The following is a 24,864-nucleotide window of genomic DNA, read 5'->3' as shown; positions in this document are numbered from 1 at the left end:
GCTGCAGTGCAGTAGCACACTCACAGCCACTGCAGCCTCGACCTGCTGGGCTCAGGCACTCCTTCCACCTGTCTTCCAACCTGGAACTACAGGTATGTGCCACCACACCCAGCTCATTTTTAAAAATGTATTTATTGAGCCGGGCTCAGTGGCTCAGCGGGTAATCCCGCGCCTTTGGGAGGCTGAGGTGAGTGGATGGCCTGAGCCCGCGGGTTCGAGACCCACTTGGGCAGCGAGACCTCATCTCTACAATAAATCAAAAAATTAGCCGGGCGTGGTAGCGCATGCCTGTAATTCCGGCTACTTGGAAGGCTGAGGTAGAAGGATCGCTGGAGCCCAGCAGGTCGAGCACTCCAGTCTGGGCGACAGAGTGAGACTCCAACTCAAAAAAAAAAAAAAAAAAATGTATTTATTGTAGAGGCGAGGTCTCGCCATGGTGCCCAGGCTGGTTTTGAACCTGCGGACTCAGTCAATCCTGTCGCCTCCACCTCCCAAAGTGCTGGGGTGACAGGCATGAGCCACTGTGCCTGGCCAGGTCAGGTGTTTTCAGGGGGAGAAGGGACGCCAGTAACTTTGCTCACATCGGCAAAGCAGCAGAGAGAGGAGACAGTGAGGGTCTGACGTCCATCCGACTAGGTCCAGACACCTGCAATGTGGACGCACTCGAGTGCTCTCATATGGGAGAGCCATGAGAGCGAAACAAGCTGGGAGGGAAGGGCCCAGCAAATGTACAGTGTGCAGTTGGCTCGCTGAGACAGGCCTCCCTCCCATGTGGTCTACGCAGCCCATGGTCTACGCAGCCCGTGGCTCATGGCTGGAGAAGCTCCCTCCGTGGCAGCTCATCTGCAGAAGTTACCAGCTTGAGTGCTGTGAACTGGTGGTCCTGCCAGGGCAGATTTGGGGGATTTCTGCAAGGACTCCAGAGTCTTGACGGGCCACAAAAAAGAGCTTCCTTACTGAGTGACAGCAGGGGACTGAACTTCAGACTGTGAAGAGTACGTGCATTGAAACAAGAATTCCAGAAGTCACAGCCCAACAATATGCAAGACAACCTCAGGGTTTCCCACAACCATCAGCGGGGCCCTGCACTCGCTGGTGGAGTGCAGGAAGCCCAGGCTGGCCTGCGTGTGCGCATGGTGCGAGCCAGCACCCCGTCCCTCCTGAGGCACGTTTGTACTCTGGTCCACTCCTAACAGCTGGCGACGCGCGCCATCTGCTTTTGGCTGCATGCACTGCAAGGAGAGCTATGCTGTGGAACTTAAAGACTGCCTCTGCGTCCAAATGATAAAGAGATGATGTGTCAATCCCCCAAACCATCAGGCTGTTGCAAGAATGTTGAAGCTCAAAATCTTACTTAATACTTTACCTTTCACATGTGTAACACTCGCAGAACTCATTATTTTCTCCAAAAAACCCATCTCCATAATAACAAGAAATCTCTTCTCCAGGTTCAATATCTCTTAGAGCCTTCACACATGCCGTATCTCGACCAGTTGACACAAACTAAAATAAAAGTAACTCATTAAGCATCTCATACCTGAAGCAGAAACAAAATACTTGAGAAATTTTTTTAACGCTTACCTTACAATTAGGTCTGCAATCTGAAAAATGTCCAAAAGATAAAGTCAATTAACTGTTGATAAGATCTGAAACACGAACAATTACAGAAATCTGAAATAAGCTTTCCATGTAACTTTACAACCTTTGAAAGAACTTAGGTTTCAAGTTAAACAAAAGGCATACTTATTTTAATGGATTTATGAAAAACAATTCGTATTTCAAACCCTCCTCTAAAGGAAGACAAAGGTGACCGTGTGGCACTAGCATTAACACTGCAGACGTGAAGCTTACCGTGGTTTATGAACGCAGCCGGGCCCAGCCAGAGTTGAGCACAGTTCTTCCTTGTGGAGTACATGACACTGAAGTCGTTTTCTCCATGTCTAAGCAGCATGTTCTCCTCAATTTCTGAAAGTTCGGCAATACAACCCACCAGTAATTCTATTTTGTCATTTCGTTTCCTATTTAAAATATGTGATGTGTTAAAAATCACTAGTGACCGTACATAATAATGCTGCTTCTAATAAAGTAACCCTGACCAATAAATACTAGAGACTGAGAAGCCCCAGCTATCTCTGTTTCAGGACACGCCATCTGCTGGTGCCTCGTCCCAGGGTTACTTGTGCATCTGTCTTATCTGTACAAGGGGGACCCCTCCAGAATAGGAGCTTTGCTACCTACGTCTCGGAATCCCCTGCAGCTCCTCGTGTTGTGCTTTTCAGGCAGGAAGCACTCAAATATTTACTGCACTGAATTGAACTTTTTTTTTTTTGAGGTGAAGCCTCATTCTGTCGCCCAAGCTGGAGTGCAGTGGCATGCTCATGGCCACCCCAGCATCGACCTGCTGGGCTCCAGTGATCCTTTGGTCTCAGCCTTCCAAGTAGCCGGAACTACAGGTGTGCGCCACCACGTCTGGCTAATTTTTGGTTTATTGTAGAGACGAGGTCTCGCCAGGTTCCCTGGGCTGGTCTCAAATCTACAGGCTCAGGCAATCCCCTCACCTCAGCCTCCCAAAGTGCTGGGATGACAGGCTTGAGCCACCACGCCCAGCCAGAACTGAACTTTCTGACTGCTGGATGAAGCGGACAGGGACAGAGACAGCAAAGGACCATGCAGACCCAGGGCCGTGATGCTGTCCTTTAGAGCACACCACCCGTTATGAATGCAATGTAAGCCAAATTTGCGATCTTACATTTTTCTAGCAGCCACACTGAGAAAATAAGGACAAAACAGGTGAAATTATTATTATTATTTTGTTAAAGAAGGCAGGATTTATTGAGAGGACAGAAAAAGCTCCCACAGCGGGAGGGGACCTGAGGGGGCTGCCTGTGAAATTACTTCTAACAATATATTTTAACCCAATATCCAAATTACAGTTTCAGCAGTGAATAAATTAAGTAACTCTTAGTGAGAAAAACAATTTAATATAAAACCTGGTGGGTAGATCACATTCCAGCACTTCTTGATTCGGACCAGCCATACACAGTTCAAGGACCGACGTGGCTACCCTAAGCCAGGCAGTGCCAGAGGCCAGATCTCAAAGCCACATGTCCATCGACAACACAGGGCGGCAGGGGTCCAATGAACAGGCCCGACGCCGCCCGAGCACACAGCCCACACACAGGCGCACACACCACTGAGGGTCCAGAAACACGGTTCCCTTGCCCATGTCATCTTCAGGTACCTGACCCTAAGTGCTTGTATAAGAAATGTTGGGGGGTGGGCATATGAGAGGGCTACATGTTTCCTCTGGGAGATAAGGTAGGGAGGAGCATTACAGGAAAGCAGATTGGACCACATCTCCCCTTTCAGCTGTGGCTTTGCCCTCCTCACTGGGTTACACGGTACTACCTCTATCTAAGCTGGCATACACATACAACAGGTAATGCATTCGGACATTTCCACCTATAAAACCTCTAGGATCTTTGAGACTTCACTCCCAACCTTTCTTCTTTCTTGCAACACACCCTGACGTCCTAACCAGCCACATCAAATTGCTCTTTGACAGCTGTATCCAGAGAACAAGAAGTGTGCCAAGAGTGTGACGCTGGCAGTGAAATGGCTGTCAGTGATGATGCAGACAGAAGAGCTGCTGGGGCCGAACCGCAGAAGGCTTCTCCCGTCAGATTAGCCATGCAGACTCCAGGGCATCACACCGTCAGGCAAGGGCTAACACTTTCTTCTAGTAGAAGACTGACTCTGGAAACCAGGTTATTTAGTCCCTGGCATTCTGAACCGTCCAGCAGTCTTATAATTGAGGTCCAATAAAGGGAAAACAAAAAGCACTTTGGCCTAGAGATGGGGTCTGGCTCAAGAGAGACAGAAACTTCCCTATCCAGACTCCCGTGGGTAGGCTAAAGAAATGGCAATGCACTGGCTCCTTGAGGGTAGATTCTGGTTTATTCCTTACCCTGAATTTCTTAGCACTTCAACAGTAATTTAAGAGAGATTGTTAAACCAGATTACTTTAAGGGTTCATACTAGTATAATATTTACCACTCTTTTGTTGCAACTATTTTGGCTCCATTTTGTTCTGATGAGTATCTATTACATGGCAATATCTCAAATCCACTGTCAGTTGCAAACATTCTCAAGTAAATAAATACCTAAAACAGAAAAAGAAAAATGGTGACTTTAATTATCCTGCTAGACTTTTTCAGAATTACGAAAGCAAACCACCAGCAACAATAAAAAAATATATAAGATCATTAAGCAACAAACTTTGCTGTTACTTTAAAGTTTCATATATAGGTTGAGTAACCCTTATTCAAAATGCTTGGGAACAGAAGTATTCTGGAAACTGGATTTTTTTCCAAATTTGAAATATGTGCATTATACTTATCAACTGAGCATCCCTAATCCAAAAACTTCCAATGAGTACTTCCTCTGAGTATCATGTTGGTGCTCAAAAGGTTTCAGATTTTGGAGCATTCTGGATTTTGACTTTCTGGAATATGTACCTGATGGCTTAGTTTCTCTAAAAGTTCACAATGAATTTCACTTCTAGGCGGGTGCAGCGGCTCATGCCTGTAATCCCAGCACTTTGGGAGGTCAAGGCAAGAGGATTGTGTGAGCCCAGGAGTTCAAGGCCAGTCTGGGCAATATGAAGAGACCTCGATTCTACAATAAATCCAAAAATTAGTCAGGCTTGGTGGCGCATGTTTGTAGTCCCAGCTACTTGGAAGGCTGAGGTGAAAGGATTGCCTGAGCCCAGCAGCTCGAGGCAGCAGCGGCCATGAGTGTGCCATTGTACTCTAGCCTGGGCGACAAAGTGAGACCCCAACTCAAAAAAAGAATTTACTTCTAGATGATAAAGTTTTCACTTTGGATAGTCATCCAAATGATCGCACCTGTTACAAAATATTCATATGGACTAGTTTTATTAAAAACCAATTTAAGGCTGAGGTGAGTGGATTGCCTGAGCCCGCGGATTCGAGACCCGCCTGGGCAACTTGGTGAGACATCATCTCTACAATAAATCAAACAATTAGCCGGACGTGGTAGTGCATGTCTGTAGTTCCAGCTACTTGGAAGGCTGAGGTGGAAGGATTGCCGGAGCCCAGCAGGTCGAGGGTGCGGTGGCTGGGAGTGGCCATTGCACTCCAGTCTGGGCGACAGAGTGAGACTCCAACTCAAAAAAATAAAAAAAACAAAAAAACCAATTTAAGCCGGGCTCGGTGGCTCAACCTGTAATCCCAGCGCTTTGGGGGGCTGAGGTGAGTAGACTGCCTGAGCCCATGGGTTCGAGACCCACCTGGGCAACTTGGTGAGACCTCATCTCTACAATAAAATCAAAAATTAGCCGGGGGTGGGCCTGTAGTTCCAGCTACTTGGAAGGCTGAGGAGTAAGGATCGCTGGAGCCCAGCAAGTCAAGGCTGTGGTGGCTGGGAACGTGCCACTGCACTCCAGTCTGGGTGACAGAGTGAGACTCCAAAAAAGGAAAAAAAAACCAACTTAAAATTTCAGTGCTAACATTTAGGCTTTTAGCTTAGTACCCTTATTCAAGCAGGTTAACAGCATCACTCTCCTTAATAAACTTACATGTTCCTTGAATAATTTCTCCTGCATTTTGTTCTTGTTGAGAAAATAGTGCCGTGCCCATTCACCTGAAGTCAAACATTTGAAAGCTTTCTCCAAGTGTTCATCTTTCTTAAAACGTTCAATTACTTCCTTTAATTCTTCTTGCCTTCCTTTAATAGGCCGAAATCTGAAAGAAATCAAAACAGTAAGTTATCTGCCACAATGCTAGATGGGCCACTGATCCATCTTAATGAGATCTTGAGAAAGAGCTAATAGCCTAAAAATAGCCATGGTTATCAGAGCAAAAATCTAACAAAAGAGAACAATCAATCAATAATCCTGATTGTTACTATTCAAGTAATGTTGGTCACCTGGACATATAAGTCCTCTCTCTTGAAACTGCATGTGAATATATTCATTTCAGTGTTAATTTGTTAACTGAGAGATGAGTTGATGATTCAAACAAGAGCTGTCTGTTTCAAGCTTACTCTATTTCGGAAGGTACAAAATCAAAGACCCAGAATACAGTACTCCGACTGCGAGGCAGAATGACAAGAATTTTTTAAAACATGCAAAATCAAGCTGGAAGAATGCAAGGCAATGAACTGCAGAAGATGATGCAGACAAAATCATGCCATAAACAAAAGCCTTCTCCCTGTACACGGTGAGAAAAACCCCAAACTAGTATGCCAACAGGTCTTGCAATGCACCTTGATGTCTTAACCAGCCACGCCAAACTGCTCTTTAGTAGCTGCATCCGGAGAACAAGAAGCGTGCAAGAGTGTGATGCTGGCAGTGAAGTGGCTGTTAATGACGATGCAGAAAAGCGGTCGGGGCCGAACTGCAGAAGGCTTCTCCTGTCAGATCGGCCATGCAGACTCCAGGGCATCACACCATCCGGCAAGGGCTAACACAGAATACAGTCATGTCTGCACGAGACAGACTTGTGACCCCTTCATTCTAAAACTGTGATCTCAGCAAATCATGGGTACTATGATTAAAGGTACACAGATCTTAGTTTCAAAATTTCTTCTCATGTCAATTTTATGTGACTAATTTTCCCAAATAGTTTTTATTTTTAAAAGCAAAACTCCTGGTCGGGCACAGTGGCTAACACCTACAACCCAGCACTTTGGGAGGCCGAGGCGAGAGGATTGCCTGAGCCCACGGGTTTGAGACCAGCCCGGGCAACTTGGTGAGACTTTGTCTCTACAATAAAAAAATAACAAAATTAGTGGGGCATGGTGGCACATGCCTATAGTTCCAGCTACTTGGAAGGCTAAAGTGGAAGGATTGCCTGAACCCAGGGTGACAGAGTAAAACTCCCACTCAAAAACAACAACAACAGCCGGGTTCGGTGGCTCAACCTGTAATCCCGTGCCTTTGGGAGGCTGAGGTGAGTGGACTGCCTGAGCCCACGGGTTCGAGACCCGCCTGGGCAACTTGGCGAGACCTCATCTCTACAATAAATTAAAAAAACTAGCCGGGCGTGGTAGCGCACACCTGTAGTTCCAGTTACTTGGAAGGCTGAGGCGGAAGGATCGCCGGAGACCAGTGGGTCGAGACTGCAGTGGCCAGGAGCAACCACTGCACTCCAGTCTGGGCGACAGAGTGAAACTTCAACTCAAAACAAAACAAAACAAAAACAAACAAAAGTCAAATAAACAAAAAAACTTCAAAAGTTCCAACAGGAAAAGGAATCACAGATTGTTGTTCAAATAAAATACACTGTGAAAAAATAATGGCAGCTCAGAAGAAAAAAAATTGAACTATGACTGCACATCTCATAAACTTGAAAATGCTAAAATTGAGGAAAGATCTAACACAGACTCCAGCAAAGGAAGCATTCACCAGAATTTGTATTTCCTAGGTAAGCTATCACGAATGTATTCTTGATACTTCAGTAAGACTTTAAGCCACAATATTTGTTTATTAGGTGCTATGTATGTACACAGTCGCATGTAAAGTGCTATGAAAACTATAAGAGACAGAAGACATGGCTACTGCTCTCAGTGGAAAGCTTAATTGGGAATAAAAGACATATACATGCACCAAACAGTTAAACAAGGCATCAGTCCACAAATGCATGCCAATATGGTAAAAGCAGCATTGCTACAGCACCTAAAAAGATTAGCAGTTACAACCAAGGGACAAGGTTTATTTGGGAAGGGTTTAGGAAAAACACAACACTATAGGCAGGAAAGAATCACAAGGAAGGCAGAACGAGAGGAAATCTAAGCAGAGGAGCTTAGTGAGGCTGGATTCCAACAGTTGGCCAGAGTCAGCTACTAGCAATAGTAAAGGAAAGTACTAGAACCAGGAAGAGGGAGGACGTGGGTCCAGAACAGGTCTGGCCCTGTTTTCTGGACAGGAACTCCAGAACACTTCAGAAACATTCATGCACACTGACACCACTTAGGAATTTACTAGCTATGGACGCTAGTTTCAGTAACTCTGAACTTTTCCGACTATTAAAGCAGAACTAGCCTTGGAGTTCAAACACATCCTAGAGATAATCAAAGGAAGAATGAGTGAGGCTCTCTTTCCTTGTCCATTTTCAACCAACTAGTATACAAGCCTTCACAGGCAGATGAATACACGTCCTTTAAACTATTCAGAATGTCTTTAGGTTGTCAGAATACGGTGTTGAACAAAGGCCACTGAGGACTTTACACAAAAATGAAGTAATTTTCTATTAGTGTTCAACAGAAACGTACCCTCTCTCTTCTGAACCATAACCACTCTCAAATCTCCCAAGCAAACTGCATAAAGTGATCCTCATACTGTGGCACTTAAAACTAGGAAAAAGCGTGTAGATCCCCTAACAACAGCCCTATTGTCCCACCAGCAAGAAAAGTAAGGCCCAGCAAGGCCAAGACGTCTGCCAAGGACGCAGAGCTAATGATCGAAGGAGCCAGAGCTCACCCAGCTGAGGCCGTGCCAGCTCATCCCCCTATCCAGGAGCCCCTCCTTGTGTCTCCATCGCCTGGCACAGGAGAGCCCCCTCGTGTTACCTCCCGGTTAGGAGGGGTCTGATTTGTGTTTGCTGCTGAGTGCTGGCATGGGCCCAGTCAGAGACAGCTCTACCTGCCGTGATGACAAGGCACGAAAGGGACAGAAACACAAGTTTGTTTTCGCTTTTGTTTTTGGAGAAAGCTGGATTTACTGAAAGGGCAGAAGAGCTCCCAGTGTGGGAGGGGACTCAAGAGAGGTGCCCACGAGTTTTTAAATGTAGTATGTAGGGAGGCAAGAAAAACAGGGAGTTGGCATTCCCAAATAGTTCCCCCCCCCCCTTTACGCGAAATTTGCCACTTCAAATAAACCAAAATATTTCTTTTTCTCTCCCCATACTTGTGGTCAATGGCTAGCATGAGAGATAAAACACATGTCACTTACAATCATCTATTATTAAGAGGGGTAGAAAACAACATATGAAGTCATACTCCCACACACCTGTTCCCCACTCTTTCCAGAGACTGACTTCCCTGGCTCTCTTGCTACTGGGCTTTTCTGTCTCCAAACCCAAGACAGCACTGTGGCAACCAAGTAAAGTGAAGGTTTGGGTGAGCTGTACTATCGTGCCCTTCCCCGAGCACGTATAGCCAAGGGCTGACTGGGGGACGGTGCGAGGAGCAAAAACAGGAGAGAGGAAGAGAGAAACGCACAACATTTCATACATAAAATGAGACCAGGAGGCAACACACGAACACAGTCCCTGCTCTGAAGAGAGCGCAGCTGTAACTGACAGTTGGAGACGCAGAGCAGGAGTCCCGAAGCACCGCTCGCCGTCCTTCTGGACCTGAAAGCAAACAAGCACCAAGACCCACTTGGCTGAGTCTGGCCACCAGTGTGCTCAGCTAGTCCCGGGGAGTGACTCCTGGTCTGCTGACGAACGATTTCTCTTAAAATTACCCTGTTATGAGGTACAAGCGGTTTTTAAAAAAACATGACCATTACCGAGCTATTTTAAAAGGTTCGCAAAATGTTCCCAAACTCACATTTATGCTGGCACCTCGGATACTTAACATAAAAGAACATGATCAAGGCTGTAACCGGTTAGTTGACGTCTTAGTACCGTTCAGAAGCACGCTACCTACCTCACAGGGTTGTTGTGAGGAAAACTGTCAGATTTTGAAAAATGCCTTGAGCTCCTCGAAGGAAAGGCGCTATATAAATGCAAAAACAAACAACAATAAAAAAACTATTTGGATGACTTGTCATTTCTAAACACACTTACAATATTCGTTCTTGCAAAAATCCTTAAACTCTGGTATTTCAGAACTTTCTGAAGCCACAGGCTTGGTGGCACAAAAGCCAGGCTGCTAAAACGCCTTCCTTTCTGTGTGACACAGTCTTACTACTGATTGAATTAAACGGTTGATAAGAATTTCATTATGTAGTCCAGTCAAGCATCTAATTTTAAAGTGACTTCTATGTTCACATTCAAAGGTGGATGCGGATACGAACAACAGGTACATAAGTAAAATAACAATTACATGCTATGGCAGTGGAAGATGAGTACGGGCCAGCCAGGCTGTCGTTCAGGTCAGAAAACCAAGAGAAGCACCACAGAGGCGCCCTCAGATGACTCCTCAGGCACAAACACCCCTTCCCACCCAGCCCCTGGCTCGCCCGAGCCCACTGGGCTCCGTGAAGCCTCAGGGTCACATCACTTCCAGGGGAACAGTACTTAAAGCAGCCAGCCCTTCTCTGCAAAACGACCTGCATCCTCTCCCTGTTTACACTTCAGGGCCAACGACTCTATTCTCTTGCTAAGAGTTCAACGTTAATACCTAGAGAAGTCAATCACATCCAGATATTCCCCAATACACTGACATTACTAATTTGTTTACACTATTTCTAAGTATCCATGCTACAACTCTGACTTAAGTCCTTTTAGTAAATATAGAGATATAGTAAGATTAAAACACAAGTACTCAGAAGATAGCCAGTTTTGGAAATGCTTACATCAGCAAGCATCTACTGTTTCTAAACATTCTTCCTGGTGGGAAACTGAAAGAAGGAGAAGGCAGGCGGGCAAAAGGGTATAAAAAAGAGAAACTGAAAAGTGACAGCCAAATTACAGACACATAACCACTAACAAAGAGACCACTTTTACAAGTAACATGCAGACGGCTCAGACAATTACGATCCAAGCTCCACTGCATCTTCCAGTGGCTTCTTTTGCACCCAAGAGAGGGAAGTCCGTAAGTGAACAATTTAAGAAGTATTCACTGGTCATCTACTACACCAGTCAAATACTATGGGTTCTCCGTATTTTCTATAAAACAATATCTCTGAAAATTCCTTAAGTCAACATTCTGGTAAATTCTTGCTGAAAAGATGAAGATCTAGAAGGGATAGTTTTACTTTCAAGTAAATCCACAAAGATTGAATGAAAATATAAATCTTTCACTAAGATTAATAAGCTTCATTAATAAAATTTGTGTGAGCTGGGCTCGGTGGCTCAGTCTGTAATCCCGCGCTTTGGGAGGCTGAGGTGAGTAGATTGCCTGAGCCCACGGGTTTGAGATCCACCTGGGCAACTTGGCGAGACCTCATCTCTACAATAAAAAAAAAAAATTAGCTGGGTGTGGTAGCGCACGCCTGTAGTTCTAGCTACTTGGAAGGCTGAGGTGGAAGGATCGCTGGAGCCCAGCAGGTGGAGGCCGCGGTGGCCAGGAGCGGCCACTGCACTCCAGTCTGGGCGACGGAGTGAGACTCCAACTCAAAAATAAACAAATAAATAAATAAAATTTGTGTGTTGCTAAATGCCACCATACAAGAGAGTCTGCAAAAACACACGTGAACTGAACACTGTGGCAGGAAGAGGAGAGGACATCACCTGTACAGCCACCCTGGCCTGAAGGGCTGGCATAGCCTAGAAACCTGCACTCAACAGGAAGCAGGACCGTCCACACCACACAGGCTATTTCAGAAACTTCATGAATGAATTAAATGCTGCACTAAAAAAAAAAAAAAAAAAAAAGTGTTTTCTCCTGCAAGTTTAACTTGTTTAACCAGCTTTAATTTTAGATGCTTTAATTTCTATGGGGAATAAATTGTATGTACTGAATATATTTTAACTTAGGAGTCCTCAGATGTAGTGATATCTTGTTTGTTGGCTTGTTTCTTTCTTTTGGTGTTGGAGTCTCACTCTGTCGCCCAGGCTGGAGTACAGTGGCAGGCTCATGGCCACCGCAGCCTCAACCTGCTGGGTTCAGGTGATCCTTCCACCAAAGTCTTCCAAGGAACTGGAACCATAAGCACATACTACACCTGGCTGATTTTTAAAAATTTATCGAGGCCTCGCCAAGTTGCCTAGGCTGGTCTCGAAACCCTGGGCTCAAGCAATCCTCTCACCTCTGCCTCCCAAAGTGCTGGGATTATAGGCGTGAGCCACTGCGCCGTCAATAAGGAATTTTTATGTACTGATCACATCACAATGAAACTCCAAGGCTAGATGGCTTGGGACCTTGCTATTCCAAGTGTGGGTTGGGAGCTTGTTAGAAATGCAGAATCTCAGGTACCATTCCAAAGCTCCTGAATCAGGACCTGCACCTTCGTGAGATTTCCAGGTGACTCCCATGTCAACTCACTACGAGAAGCAGTGGTCTAGGTGGTCCTTTATAGGACACTGGAGTTTTTCCTATTGTAGATGTCAATAACAGGTAACCCCTCATCCTGACAGCATGGGGGCTTTGGAACACAGGAAGAGATTTCTCAAGTCACTAAAACTTCCACAGCAATTTTGATCTAACACTTTCTTTTTATTTTATTTGGGTAGGAGTCTCTTGTCGCCCAGGCTGAAGAGCAGCAGCCACTGCAGCCTCAACTGGCCGGGCTCAGGCGATCTTTCCGCCTCAGCCTTCCAAGTAGTTGGAACTATAGGTGCATGCTACTATGCCTGGCTTATTTTTTGATTTATTGTAAAGATTAGGTCTCACCAAGTTACCCAGGCTGTCTTGAATCCCTGAGCTTAGGCAATCCTCTTGCCTTGGCCTCCCAAAGAGCTGGGATTACAAGCTTGAGCTACTGAGCCTGGCGTTTGATCTAACACTTTCTAAGATGTTTTATATATGCTTTCATAGCTCAGTATACATGGCATAATCAATTCAACTTTCTTGAAAACCTCAGATTAAAATTCAGGGCATTTAGGGTGACAGCCTGAACGCTACTAGACTACTATACCAGGCAGTGATTCATACATTCACATTTCTTAACTCAGCAAAACAAAACAAAACAAAGCAAAACAAAAACGGAGGGAGCTACAGGGTGACTTCAAAGCTACTGGAATCTTCTAGGAGAATTAGCACTGGTCTCGTGTTCAAGGGGAAATAAAGGGCAATGGATTAAAATAATGCAAACTAGGCCTTAGTCTGACATCAGGACATTCAATCTTGCTGACTTTCCAGAGAACAGCCAGCCCTCTAACAGGGAGCTATTTAAATAATCTCCCAACTGCATCCCAACGTCTCACACTTCATTTTACCATGTAAAGATATGTAACAGAAAATTACATGAAAATACCAAAGGCACATTTGCACCTGAATTACTTCCTTTGGACTTAGAATATAACTGATAAGTGAAAAAAATAGCACCTTAACTCCAGCAAGGGATACAATTCAAAAGCGACTAAAAAGAACACGAAGGCTTTCCTCCAATCATCTTACTCACCAATTCCGACCCCCTCCCACTAACGACCAGTGACCACCCGCTGGTTACCAAGCTCCCCTGAGGTGCCAATGACACGGGCTACGAAGCCCCAGTGCCTCGTAGCCCCAGTGCCGGTGTGGCAGAGATGAGTAATAGGCCCAGAGCTCACGCCTCTCTACTATACCCAGAAACCCTCTGCTATGGACGTCAAGAGACAGGACAAGCTGCAAAGCTCTGACCTCCTGTGTGGTGGCAGAAATAAGTACGAGATGATCTAATGGCCTTTTTTGAGGGAAAAATGACATGGATGACATTTCAGAGAATTAAAGAGACAGAGACCTCAGCTACCAAAAGGACAGCAGACTTCAAGAGTAATGCAATAACATTTTACACATATAGCATTTGATACTTTGTAAAACACATACCTATTTTCTTACCTGCATACTGAGTATAAACATATCTTTAAAAATAGTCACTTATAACAATTAGCTGAATCTCAAAGATTCAACATGACAAAATTCCCCATGTATACAGTAGCGATTATTTAAAAGAAAAAAAGTCTTTAATAAAATCATGAAAAAAGGGATGCAGCCTACTTTAAGCAGGAAATAACCACACATTTTCAAGGTACAGGATGCTTGACCAACGTTTCTTTTAGCTAAGATAATTATCATTTAAAATAGCATATAAAGATGCTCCTCCAGCTTACATTTTAATAGAAATGTTCTGAGGGAAAATAAGAACACAGAATTAGAACTGACACGACTCTTAGAGGTTCTGCTCGTTTCTTGGCTCACATACAGAAAACCCTTCTGTAGCAAAGAACTTTCCTTTAATGTCATTTTAAATTTTGAGCAAAGGCAAAATTAGTCATCTATTTTCTTAAATTCGACAACATCATCTGGCTCCATTCAGGATAAAGACTTGGAATTACCTAGTATTCATCTTGTGTGTTTGGAAACCTAAATAGGGATCAAGAACCAAGCTGGTTGCTAGGTCGTCATTTTCACAGAGCTCCTTGGCGGACATCCCAGAAGATGGCACATAGCGACTCTGCCCTTCGAATCCTGAGTTGCCATTACCTGCAAAAAGCAGAAGAAAGGAAAATAACTCCAACTGAAAACTACTGAAATCTATCTTAAAAATCTTTAGCCTCACTGTCCATCAAACTAGTGATCAAGACTTTAAAAACGACTTACTTCAACCAGTTTTAGTAATTCAGAAGAGAAGTGAGTACCCTCTGCATAAACAGGAAACCAAATGCAATGAACTACCTCAATAACGGGAGTATTTTGGTTAGCAGAGAACATCAGGTTCCCAAGAATGGGGTCCAGGTAGCTGGGAGCATCTTTGGTTCCGATGCTGTACTCTCCCCTCCCTCCAAGGAACACTGAGAAGCGGATGGGAGGATGGTCCTTATTTTAACAAGACAGCATACAGGGCCGTTACAGATGGGGCTGGGCGAGAAGAAAACAAGAGGAACACAAGAACGTTTCGGCAGGAAGTGGCGGAACTGCAGACCCCAGAACCAAAAGGAATCTTGAGGAGTTAAGCTCAGCTTCCTGCCTTTGAGCAGATGAGTGGTTATTATCCCCACTAGGCAGGCAGTGGAGGCCCAGAGGTTAAGAAACCTGTCTATGATTTCAGAGCTGGGTCGCAGAGGTAGGGAAAGAAGTAGAGAGAGAAGGATAGGCCTATCTCTAACTGACCTTTGCCCGAAACAATTTTGAATGAATGAGTAAAAATAGGGACTGAAATATTTAACTGAAATAATTGGGTTTAACTCTGGAAGAAAAGCAACGTAAGAAGGAAAAGGCCAAATTCATCTGGATGAGGTTTCAGCACAGATGATTAAGTCTGATGTAGATACATCACTGACACTCTTTTCATGGAATCAGCACATAAAATTTACAGAGGACAACAGTAGTGTAGCTTTCCGGCTCTCAAAATCAAAACTTGGAAGAATGAGAGGCACAGAGTTATAATCTTCTTTCCATTCACTCTTTCACAAAACAAAATAAACCTTACAATGTAAGTTCCTGCCAAGGGTAGATATGTGCTTCTGCAATCAAATTATTTGCATGTAGGTAGGTGAAAAGCTATCAAGGTTGGTACATCTTCTATAACCACTTTATAGAAATAAAATTCACCCACTTAAAGTGTACAATTCAATGGTTTTTAACATACCCAGAGTTGTTCCACTTTCACCCCTAAAAGAAGCCCTGCATTCTGCATTCACTCGCGGGCCCTGCTTCTCTTCCCTGCAGCACAGCCCTGAAGCCATGCATCCACTTTCTGTCTCCGTGGATTTGCCTATTCTGGAAATTTCATATGGATAAAATCGTACAGTATGTGCCCTTCTGCGATTGGCTCCTTTCAATTCACATAACATTTCAGGTTCATCTGTGCGTACCATGCACTAGTACTTCACAGCTCATTGTGGCCAAAGAACATCCCCTCGTGTGGATACACACCATGTTCTGCTTATTCATTCATCTGTCGGCGGACCTCTGAGCTGTTTCCACTTTCTAGCTATTACGAATAATGCTGCCATGAACACTTGTGTCAAAGTTATGGTGCATACATACATATTCAATTATCTTAGATATATACCCAGGAGTGGAATTGCTGGGTTATGTGGTAACTCGAGGTTTAGCTGCTGAGGAACTGCCAGACTGCTTATTAAAGTAGCTGTACCAGTCTACATGCCCACCAGCAGTGTATGAGCATTCCAAATTCTCCATATCCTCGTCAATGCTTCTTTTTTGGTTTTTTTTTTGAGTTGGAGTCTCACTCTGTCACCCAGACTGGAGTGTAGTGCCCGTTCCCAGCCACCGCAGCCTCAACCTGCTGGACTCCGGCGATCCTTCCGCCTCAGCCTTCCAAGTAGCCGGAACTACAGGCGCAGGCTACCACGCCTGGCTAATTTTTGATTTATTGTAGAGATGAGGTCTCGCCAAGTTGCCCAGGTGGGTCGCGAACATCAATGCTTCTTATCATCTGCCTTTTTATTCTAGACATCCTAGTGGTTGGGAAGTGACATCTTGAGGTTTTGATTTCTACTCCCCGATGACCACTGATGCTGGACATCTTTTCATGTGCTTACTAGCCGTTTGTATATCTCTGAAGAAATGTCTGTCTATTCAGACCTTTTGCTTATTTTAAAACTGGATTTTGTCTTCCACTACTGACTTGTAACAGGTCTTTATATATTCTGGACACCAGTCCCTTATCAGATGGATGATATAAAAATATTTTCTCCCATTCTGTGGGTTGTCTTTTTGTGTTAATGGTCCCTTAAAGCACAAAAGTTTGCAATTTTTTATTTTTAAATTTTATTTTGGAAGCAGTCTCATTATGTTGCCCAGGCTGGATTCAGACTCTCAGGCTCAAGTGATACTTCTGCCTCAGCCGCCCGAGTTAGCTGGGGCCTACAGGCACTTGCCACTATGCCTGGCAAAAAGTTTGCAATTTTTATGAATTCCCATTTAGCTATTTTGTGGTGGTTCTTCCTTGTGTATTTAGTGTCATGATCAAGAAACTACTGCCTAACAAAGTCAGCGAAATGTATGCCTATGTTTTCTTCTAGGAGTTTTACAGGCTTTGCCATCACATTTAGGTCTTTGAGACGGATTTGACTTCATTCTTTTCTATGTGGATATCCAATTGTCCTAGCACCATTTGTTGAAAAGACTTCCTTCCCCACTGAATTTTCTTGGTACTTGTGTCAGGAATCAACTGATCGAAACGTGAGGATTTATTTCTGGACCTTCAATTCTATTTTGTGGATCTCCATGTCTATTTACATGCCAGTCATCACTGTCTTGAATGCCATATTTTTGTAGTAAGTTTGGAAGTCAGGAAGTATGAGTTCTCCAACTTGGTTGTTTTCTAAGATTGTTCTGGCTATTCTGGGTCCCTTAAAATTTCTACGAAAATTTTAGAATCAGCTTGTCATTTTCCACAAAGAAGACAGTTGGGATTTTGGTAGGGATTGTGCTGAATCTGGAGATTAATGGAGGAGTATTGCCAACTTAACAATATTAAGTCTTCCAATCAATAAACATGAGACATCTTTATATTTGTTTAGGTCTTCTTTTATTTCCTTCAACAATGTTTTGTAGTTTTCCAAGTGGAATTTTTGTACTTCTTTTGTAAAAATAAATTTTTTTTAGTCATTCCACTGTAGAGATTGTTTCCTTAATTTCCTCTCTGGGTTGTTCATTGCAAGGGTATAAAAATATAACTAATTTTTGTATACTAATCTTGTATCCTGCAACTTCATTGAACTCGTTTATTAATTCTAATACAAGTGGAGTATCCTTAATCTGAAAACGTGGAATCTGAAACTTTTGCATGCTGACATAACACCCAAGAAAAGTGATCCCTGGAGCATTCTGGATTTTCAGATTAAGGATGCTGAGCTGATAACTACAGCTGACCCTCAAACATGGGCTTGAACTGCTCGGGCCCACTTCTATGTGCATTTTCCTCTGCCTCTGCCATACCTGAGACAGCAAGACCAACCCCTCGTCTTCCTCGTCGTCTACTCAGTGTGAAGACCACAAGGATGAAGACCTCTGTGAAGACCCACTACCACTTAAGGAGTCACAAATATATTTTCTCTTATGATTTTCTTAGTAACATTGTATTTTCTCTAGCTTTATTGTGAGAATACAGTATACAATATGTATAATATACAAAATGTGTGTGTGTGTGTGTGTGTGTGTGTGTGTGTTTTATAAAGATGGTTTACAGTGTTAAGATAGGACAGTATTAAGCTGTCCTATCTTTTGTTGAAAGTGAAGGACTGACGTCTCCAAATTATTGCTCAATTGTCTGTTTTTCCCCTTCAGTTTCGGCAGTCCGGCTCCACGTACTTGAGGCTCTGATGCTAGATGAGGTGACTGCATTTCATCTAAGATGAAGCACTGCCTGGCGCCCTCCAGTTTTCTTCATCATTGGCTCTTCGGGTACCATTCTTGCCCAGTCACGTTCAAGGTGATGCTCTCATCGCCACGTTCTGGATTTTCCCAACCTATCTTTCTGTTTCTACATGCTTGGTAAAGCACAGCCCTCATAACAGCCCTTTTCTAGTCTGTTGTGGATCTCCAGCAATGAAGCTACTCATCAAAACCTCTTTGCACTATGCTGCACCCAAGGAGGCCAACAGCATCTGATGAAAAACTTAAGAGACATCTTGTCTACGGATCAGAACCAACACCACCAACGTGGTCACCACATTTCTCAATTCCTCAAGTTCCCGCCAAAAACTAAGGAGTGGGACAGGACAAAGGTGCATGCTGACAGCAACCTCAGCAGTGAGCCGGAGAGGACAGTCACACAGAGGACAGCCCATTCAGCCTTGAGTTCTTTCCTATGTTTATCCCAAGCAGGAATTCTGTCTAGTTTTCTACTTGATCTGATAGGGCAAGATTAAGGGTTGCCTGAGTCCAATGAATAGTATAAACTCCAACAGGCAAGAAGGAAACCAGTCAGAACTGGTGCAATCTATCTGAAACTGTAGGAAACTCCAGGCCAATCCAACCACTGGGAATAAGGCCAATTCCAATACGAACTAAGGGTATTCAACAGTGGCTGGGATTAATGCTAGAAAAAGCAGAACTGAAAAAGCTGTCTTCCTCAACATGGGCGCATGCTTTTGGACAACCTATTGGGTGCAGCCTGCCTAGTCAGGCATACACTTACTCTTAGAGGGACTATGAAATATGCACCAAACCTACAATCTCCTGAGCTGTCAAAAAGCAGCCTCATTCCCACCAAGAGACATAGGGTAAAAAAGCAACTTGTCAGCAATGCTTCACTGTCAGGATAAACAACTGCTTACCCTGTATACGTAAGAATAAACAGCTATGATTTGTGAAGCTGCCCTAAAGCAGTCGGTTTTATCTATTCTCCTGGCTACTTACATAAATCAGGGTTGACTTTATTATCATATTCCTTCAAGAAACATTTATGGAAGTCAGCAAAGAAGTACATACTTACATCTATAAGAGATACAGTTTAAACCTTTTAAGAAATTCAACAGCAGTATTTTTAAAAATTTTTATGAAACAGATCAACCATTCAGGTATAAATTCTACAAAATATAATGAAAGTTATGAATAGCAAGGCATGATTAAGAGAATTATATTAAGCATTAAACTTAAGTTTTACATACTGTTTGATGAGACATAACTTTGAGAGTACAAAAACTATACTGTTAGCTATGAAAATGTAAAAAATCGTTTCAGAGACAAAAAGAAAACAGAACACACATTACAAGCTGAAAGAATCACTGCCCCACACCACAATCAAAACAGTGACAGTTGAAGCGTGTACATACATCTGCTCGACCTCCTCTCGACTGCGCTTTTGCCAGCCTTCAGGGTGTCCTTCCCCGTGTGCTGTAATTTGGATTGATTCTGCTGATGGTCATTAGACAACTTGCCTCCATTTCTCCTGCCATTCACCACCATGTTCTTGGATTCTCCCAACCACTTCATACCCACAGACAGCCTGACCCAGGTGCATTTAGTCACTCTCTTCAAATAGCTTAGAGAATAATTTCAATGTTCTCTCCTAACAGAAACAAAATATGAAAAACAAAACAAAATGGGGAGGTAAATACACGAGAGACCATGCTAAACAGACCCTTGAGAAAGATACACAATATTAAGTACAGTCATGTGCCGCATAACCAGGTTTCGGTCGACAACGGACCTCGTGCGTAGGGTGGTGCCATGAGATTAAACGGAGCTGCGAGTCCTGCTTAGTATGCACGAATCACGCTTCCTATGGTCGTTTTCGAGGACATGCCTTCAACCTAATGAAACGGTCCCAGGCAGGCCCTTCAGGAGGGGCGTGTTCCAGAAGGCACTGCTATCACAGGAGATGACAGCTCCACAGAGGTTATGCCCCTGAAGATACTCCGGCTGGACAAGACGTAGAAGCGGAAGACGGTGACAGTGACGATCCTGACCCGGTGTAGGCCAAGGCGAATGTGTGTAGCTGGGCCTTATTTTCAACAAAAAAGAGGTGGAAGGATCGCCGGAGCCCAGCAGGTCGAGGCTGCGGTGGCCGGGAGCGGCCACTGCACTCCAGCCTGGGCGACAGAGTGAGACTCCAACTCAAAAAAAAAAAAAAAATTTAACTAGATAAAAGCTTATAGAAAAAGCTATAAAGAATATATTTTTGTAAAGTTGTACAATATGCTTAAGCGCTATTACAAGAGAGCCAAAAATTTTAAAAAGTTAAAGCTTATAAAGTAAAAAAGGTTAGAGTAAGCTCAAGTTAATTAATGAAGAAAGAAAATATTTTAAAATAAATTTAGTGGCCGGCATGGTGGCTCATGCCTATAATCCCAGCACTTTGAGAGGCCGAGGTGGGCGGGTCATTTGAGCCAGGAGTGGGAGACCAGCCTGAGCAACATACTGAAACCTCGTCTCTGCACAAGATAAGAAAACTGACCAGGCGTGGTGGTGTGTGCCTGTAGCCCCAGCTACTCGGGATGCCGAGGTGGAAGGATCGCCTGAGCCCAGGAGGTCAGTGCTGTGGTGAGCCACGATCATGCCACTGCACTCCTGCCTGGGCTATGGAGCGGGACTCTTGGTTCAAAATAAGTAAATAAAATTCAGTGTAGCCTGAGGGTACCGTGTCTACAGTCATGTCCAGCAATGTCCTAGACCTCCACATGCACTTCCCACACACTCACAACGTCCACTCCTAGGTGCACCATTTTTGATCTCATGTTCAGTGTTTTTACTGTACCTTTTCTATGTTTAGACGTGTTCACACACACGACTTACCATTGTGTTACAAATGCTTGTAGCGGCCTAGGGCAACACGCACGGTGTGTGTGGCAGGCTGCACCGCTAGGTTTGCCTGTGTAAGTGCCCTCCGTTAAGCACACATGACGACAAAATCGCCTCATGTCGCATTTCACAGAACACATCCTTGCTGCTAAGCGATGCGTGTCTGTAATTTAGGAATGGGTGTCTCCACTCCTTAAAGACAATCTGGGCTCTCCCCCGCCAGATGATGCATGCTCAGGACCGCAGTGCCTGCAGACCGGCCAGAATGCTGACCACGCGAGGCGCGGACTCACGCGGACCTGCTCGTTGCGGGTGCTCAACGAGCATCTATCTTTCAATCACCAGAAAGAATCATCTCTGCTCCGTAAAATGCTGGCATCTAGCTGTCACTCCAGAATCTGCTCCAACTACATATGGTGGTCATGTTCTATGAACTCTGTGAGTTAACTACAAGGAAGTTACTCATCTCCTTTGTCCCAAGGAGACAAGGAAACTTAAGAAAAGACATCTATGCTAAGCTTTACCCACCACAGCAACTGCTGTGCTAGCTGCTCCTTACTTGTGGCACAAAGAAACCTACAAACAAAATGTAACGGACAAGAAAGAATAAGGAAAAAAAGGACTTCACATCTTTTTGTTGCTGTTAGTTTGAACTCACTGTTCAAGAATTTAAGGGAGGCATATTCAAGTATGAAAGCTCTGACCACCCGGAAACATTGCCATATCACTCCTTTGATTCCAATGGCAACAAAATTGAGGGGTTACTTGGTAATATGGAGGTATCCCTCACTATCTGAATTTTATTTAACTGAATTTGGGAACTCAATCATTTCAGTGGGGGATACTTGTAACTTACAAGGATTTCTAGAAATGACAGTATTACAGATTACATTTGTTGCTAATGGAATGGGAAAAAGAATGTCGATGATACCACCTTATTACTGAATTATGCTTTCGTATACATCAGACTAAAAAGGCCCTGAGAAAGCACAAAAATACAGAACTTCAGAGCCAAAGGGACTTTTGGATCACTAGTACAAATCCTCCCATGAGCTTATGAAATGGAGGCCGCAAGCCCAGTGACACACAGCCAGCCAGCAGCAGGCTCACAGGTGGAACACAGCACCGCTGTCCAAGGTCTGGCAACTGACCAGACAAGGGTGGGTTGCCTTTCCTTTTCACAAACATACCGAAAATTACAAATGACAGATTACTCTGGAGTACTCAGAAATGCATGCTGGCCATACGCAGTGCCTCAAGCCTGTAATCCCAGCACTTTGGGAGGCCGAAGTGAGGGGACTGCCTGAGCCCACGGGTTCGAGACCAGTCTGGACAACTTGGTGAGACTTCATCTCTACAATAAATCAAAAAATTAGCCGGGTATGATAGCACGCGCCTGTATTTCCGGCTACTTTCCAAGTGGAAGTGGCAGAGGTGGAAGGATCACCGGAGCTCAGCAGGTCAAGGCTGCGGTGGCCATGAGTGTGCCACTGCACTCCAGCCTGGGCAAGAGTGAGACTCCAACTCAAATGAAAAGAAATGCATGCCTAGCCAAGCCTTTAATGATACCCAACACAATCACAAAACGTTAAGTTTTTCATAACCTCAGGTCTCTTTCACGTCACAGGTTTATTTGTGTGAGTTCAAGGTAGAGTTTAAGACATGTGTGAGCCGAGCTCGGTAGTTCAGCCTGTAATCCCGTGCTTTTGGAGGCTGAGGTGAGTGGATTGCCTGAGCCTACGGGTTCGAGACTGGCCTGGGCAACGTGGCGAGACCTCATCTCTACAATAAATCAAAAAAATCAGCCAGGCGTGGTAGCGCGTGCCTGTAGTTCCAGCTACTCGGAAGGCTGAGGTGGAAGGATCGCCGGAGCCCAGCAGGTCGAGGCTGTGGTGGCCGGGAGCATGCCACTGCCCTCCAGTCTGGGCGACAGAGTGAGACTCCAACCCAAAAAAAAAAAAAATAAAAGACACACGCGTGAGTGGAAAGCTGAGGGGAAAGGTAAAAGCCTCTGGCTGATGCCCAGGATACCTTTACAACTGCTCTCTGATGCCTATTCCTCCTGGTGCCTTCACTGCTTAACTTCAGGTCGCTTTCAACTTGAGCACACCGGTCTTCTGAGTCTTCCTGGGGTTGGACCACACCCAGGGCAGTGCTGCTGCGTCGGCAGGAAAGGGCCAGGAAACCAGGATGCATCCGTTACAAGCTAAGGATGCCTCAGGGATTAAAAGACATCAAGTTCAACCGAAGACCCGTTATGCTCATCAAATACCCTGCTTACACCTGGGAGAAGAGGCACAGAGCTCAAGGGCAGGACACTTCTGGGCAGGGGACCCATGAAGCTTGGACAAAGGGCAACGTGCCGTGGCCTCTCGCACCTTCTGGCTGCCTGGAGGACCAGCCCCTCATCTTTTCGTCGCTAATTCCTCTGAGTCCCAATCACATCCTCTAGGAAGGCTTCCTGAACCCTCACTGGCAAACCCCATGCAGATTTCTACCTCAGAGCTTAGGTGAAAGCCCGTCCTCAATTAACTGAGGGGCTCCAGGTCAGAGTGTTTTCTTCTCTCTGACCCCAGGATCTAGGGCACAGTAGACTAAGGCACTCAACTGACAAAGGAATAAATAAATGGGGCTGTGGTCTAAAGCACGTCACAGGAACTGCGTCTCTACATTTTTTTTTGAGTTGGGAGTCTCCTCTTGTCACCCAGGCTGAAGTGCAGTGGCATGCTCACGGCCACAGCATTGACCTGCTGGGCTCCGGCGATCCTTCCGCCTCAGCCTTCCAAGTAGCTGGAACTACAGACCCATGCCACCACACCCGGCTAGTTTTTGTGATATATTGTAGAGTCGAAGTCTCACCAAGTTGCACAATCTGGTCTCGAACCCTCAGGGCTCAGGCAATCCTCTTGCTTCGGCCCCACAAAGTGCTGGGATTCCAGGCTGAGCCACTGCGCCCAGCCTACAACTTTTTAAAACTTGAAAATGAAGTGACTGCCTGCCCCCTCCAAATCCTCTTTCTCCAGTCGTACCTGGTGCTAAAGACAGCGTGAGAAGCTCCATGCATGTACCGGGACAAACACGGCAGTAGCTACGGCTGCGTCCACCACTCACCTCCCTGTCACCTGCTGGCAGGCTTTCGGGCTTAGCCCTAGTTCTTCGCCTCCAGAGAAGAAGAACAAAAAGTGCTGTGGCCCTTCGAAAACCCACCCATCGATGTCTACGCTAACACGCAACCTACGGATAATGACCACAGAACGTGGATTTCAGTTTCTTGAGCGGCCTGACAGTCCTCCTGATGAGATATCAAGTGTGCCCACATCTTTAAAAGAAAAAAAAAAAACAGAGAAAAAAGATATCGAGTGTAACTAAGTGGAACCAAAAAGAAACATACGGACTAGAAAGACTCTCCACAGAGAACCCTTCCATCCCAACCAAGATTCCCACTCGAAATAAAAAGCAGAGACTGGGGCGCAACCCAGCAGTCCCCACCTTTCTGGCACCAGGGCCGGCTTGTGGAAGACAATTTTCCACAGGCGGGGGGGGGATGGGGGCATCGGGCTTTATTCTCATCCAGAGTGTGCAACTGAGATCCTTCGCATGAGCAGTTCACAATCGGGTTTGCGCGCCCATGAGAGTCTAAGGCCGCAGCTGATCTGACATGAGGCGGAGCTCTGCTCACCTCCGCCTACCTCCTGCTGTGTGGCCTGGTTCCTGACAGGTCACAGCCTGGTACGTGGCTTGATACACAGCCCAGAGGTTGGGGGCCCCTGTTGTAAAAGACCACCCGGTGACGCAAGTTCCAGTGTGAGAACTATT

The 24,864-nt window shown here is 45.0% G+C and overlaps 1 protein-coding gene across 2 annotated transcripts in view; it reads right to left on the bottom strand.

Moving 5' to 3' along the window:
- KMT5B (lysine methyltransferase 5B) overlaps positions 1-19,883 on the bottom strand; it is a 27,400-nt gene extending 7,517 nt beyond the window's left edge. Inside the window, exons 1-8 of one of the 2 annotated variants that reach the window (XM_008063762.1) lie at positions 19,581-19,883; positions 14,169-14,316; positions 9,676-9,744; positions 5,600-5,765; positions 4,054-4,163; positions 1,852-2,018; positions 1,582-1,601; positions 1,367-1,503 (exon numbers count right to left, since the gene is read on the bottom strand). In XM_008063762.1, the coding sequence (XP_008061953.1) occupies positions 1,367-1,503; positions 1,582-1,601; positions 1,852-2,018; positions 4,054-4,163; positions 5,600-5,765; positions 9,676-9,744; positions 14,169-14,316; positions 19,581-19,740 (977 nt within the window). In that variant the 5' untranslated portion in view covers positions 19,741-19,883. The remainder of the gene's footprint in view (positions 1-1,366; positions 1,504-1,581; positions 1,602-1,851; positions 2,019-4,053; positions 4,164-5,599; positions 5,766-9,675; positions 9,745-14,168; positions 14,317-19,580) is intronic. The other variant, XM_008063768.2, reaches the window with a different exon arrangement.
- Between the last annotated feature and the right edge of the window lie 4,981 nt (positions 19,884-24,864).

This window comes from Carlito syrichta, unplaced genomic scaffold (assembly GCF_000164805.1).
Source record: "Carlito syrichta isolate Samal-C Ts95f unplaced genomic scaffold, Tarsius_syrichta-2.0.1 Scaffold99377, whole genome shotgun sequence".
NCBI lineage: Eukaryota > Metazoa > Chordata > Mammalia > Primates > Tarsiidae > Carlito > Carlito syrichta.
The sequence above is the reverse complement of the archived record's forward strand: the minus strand, read 5'-3'. Positions and strand labels throughout refer to the sequence as shown.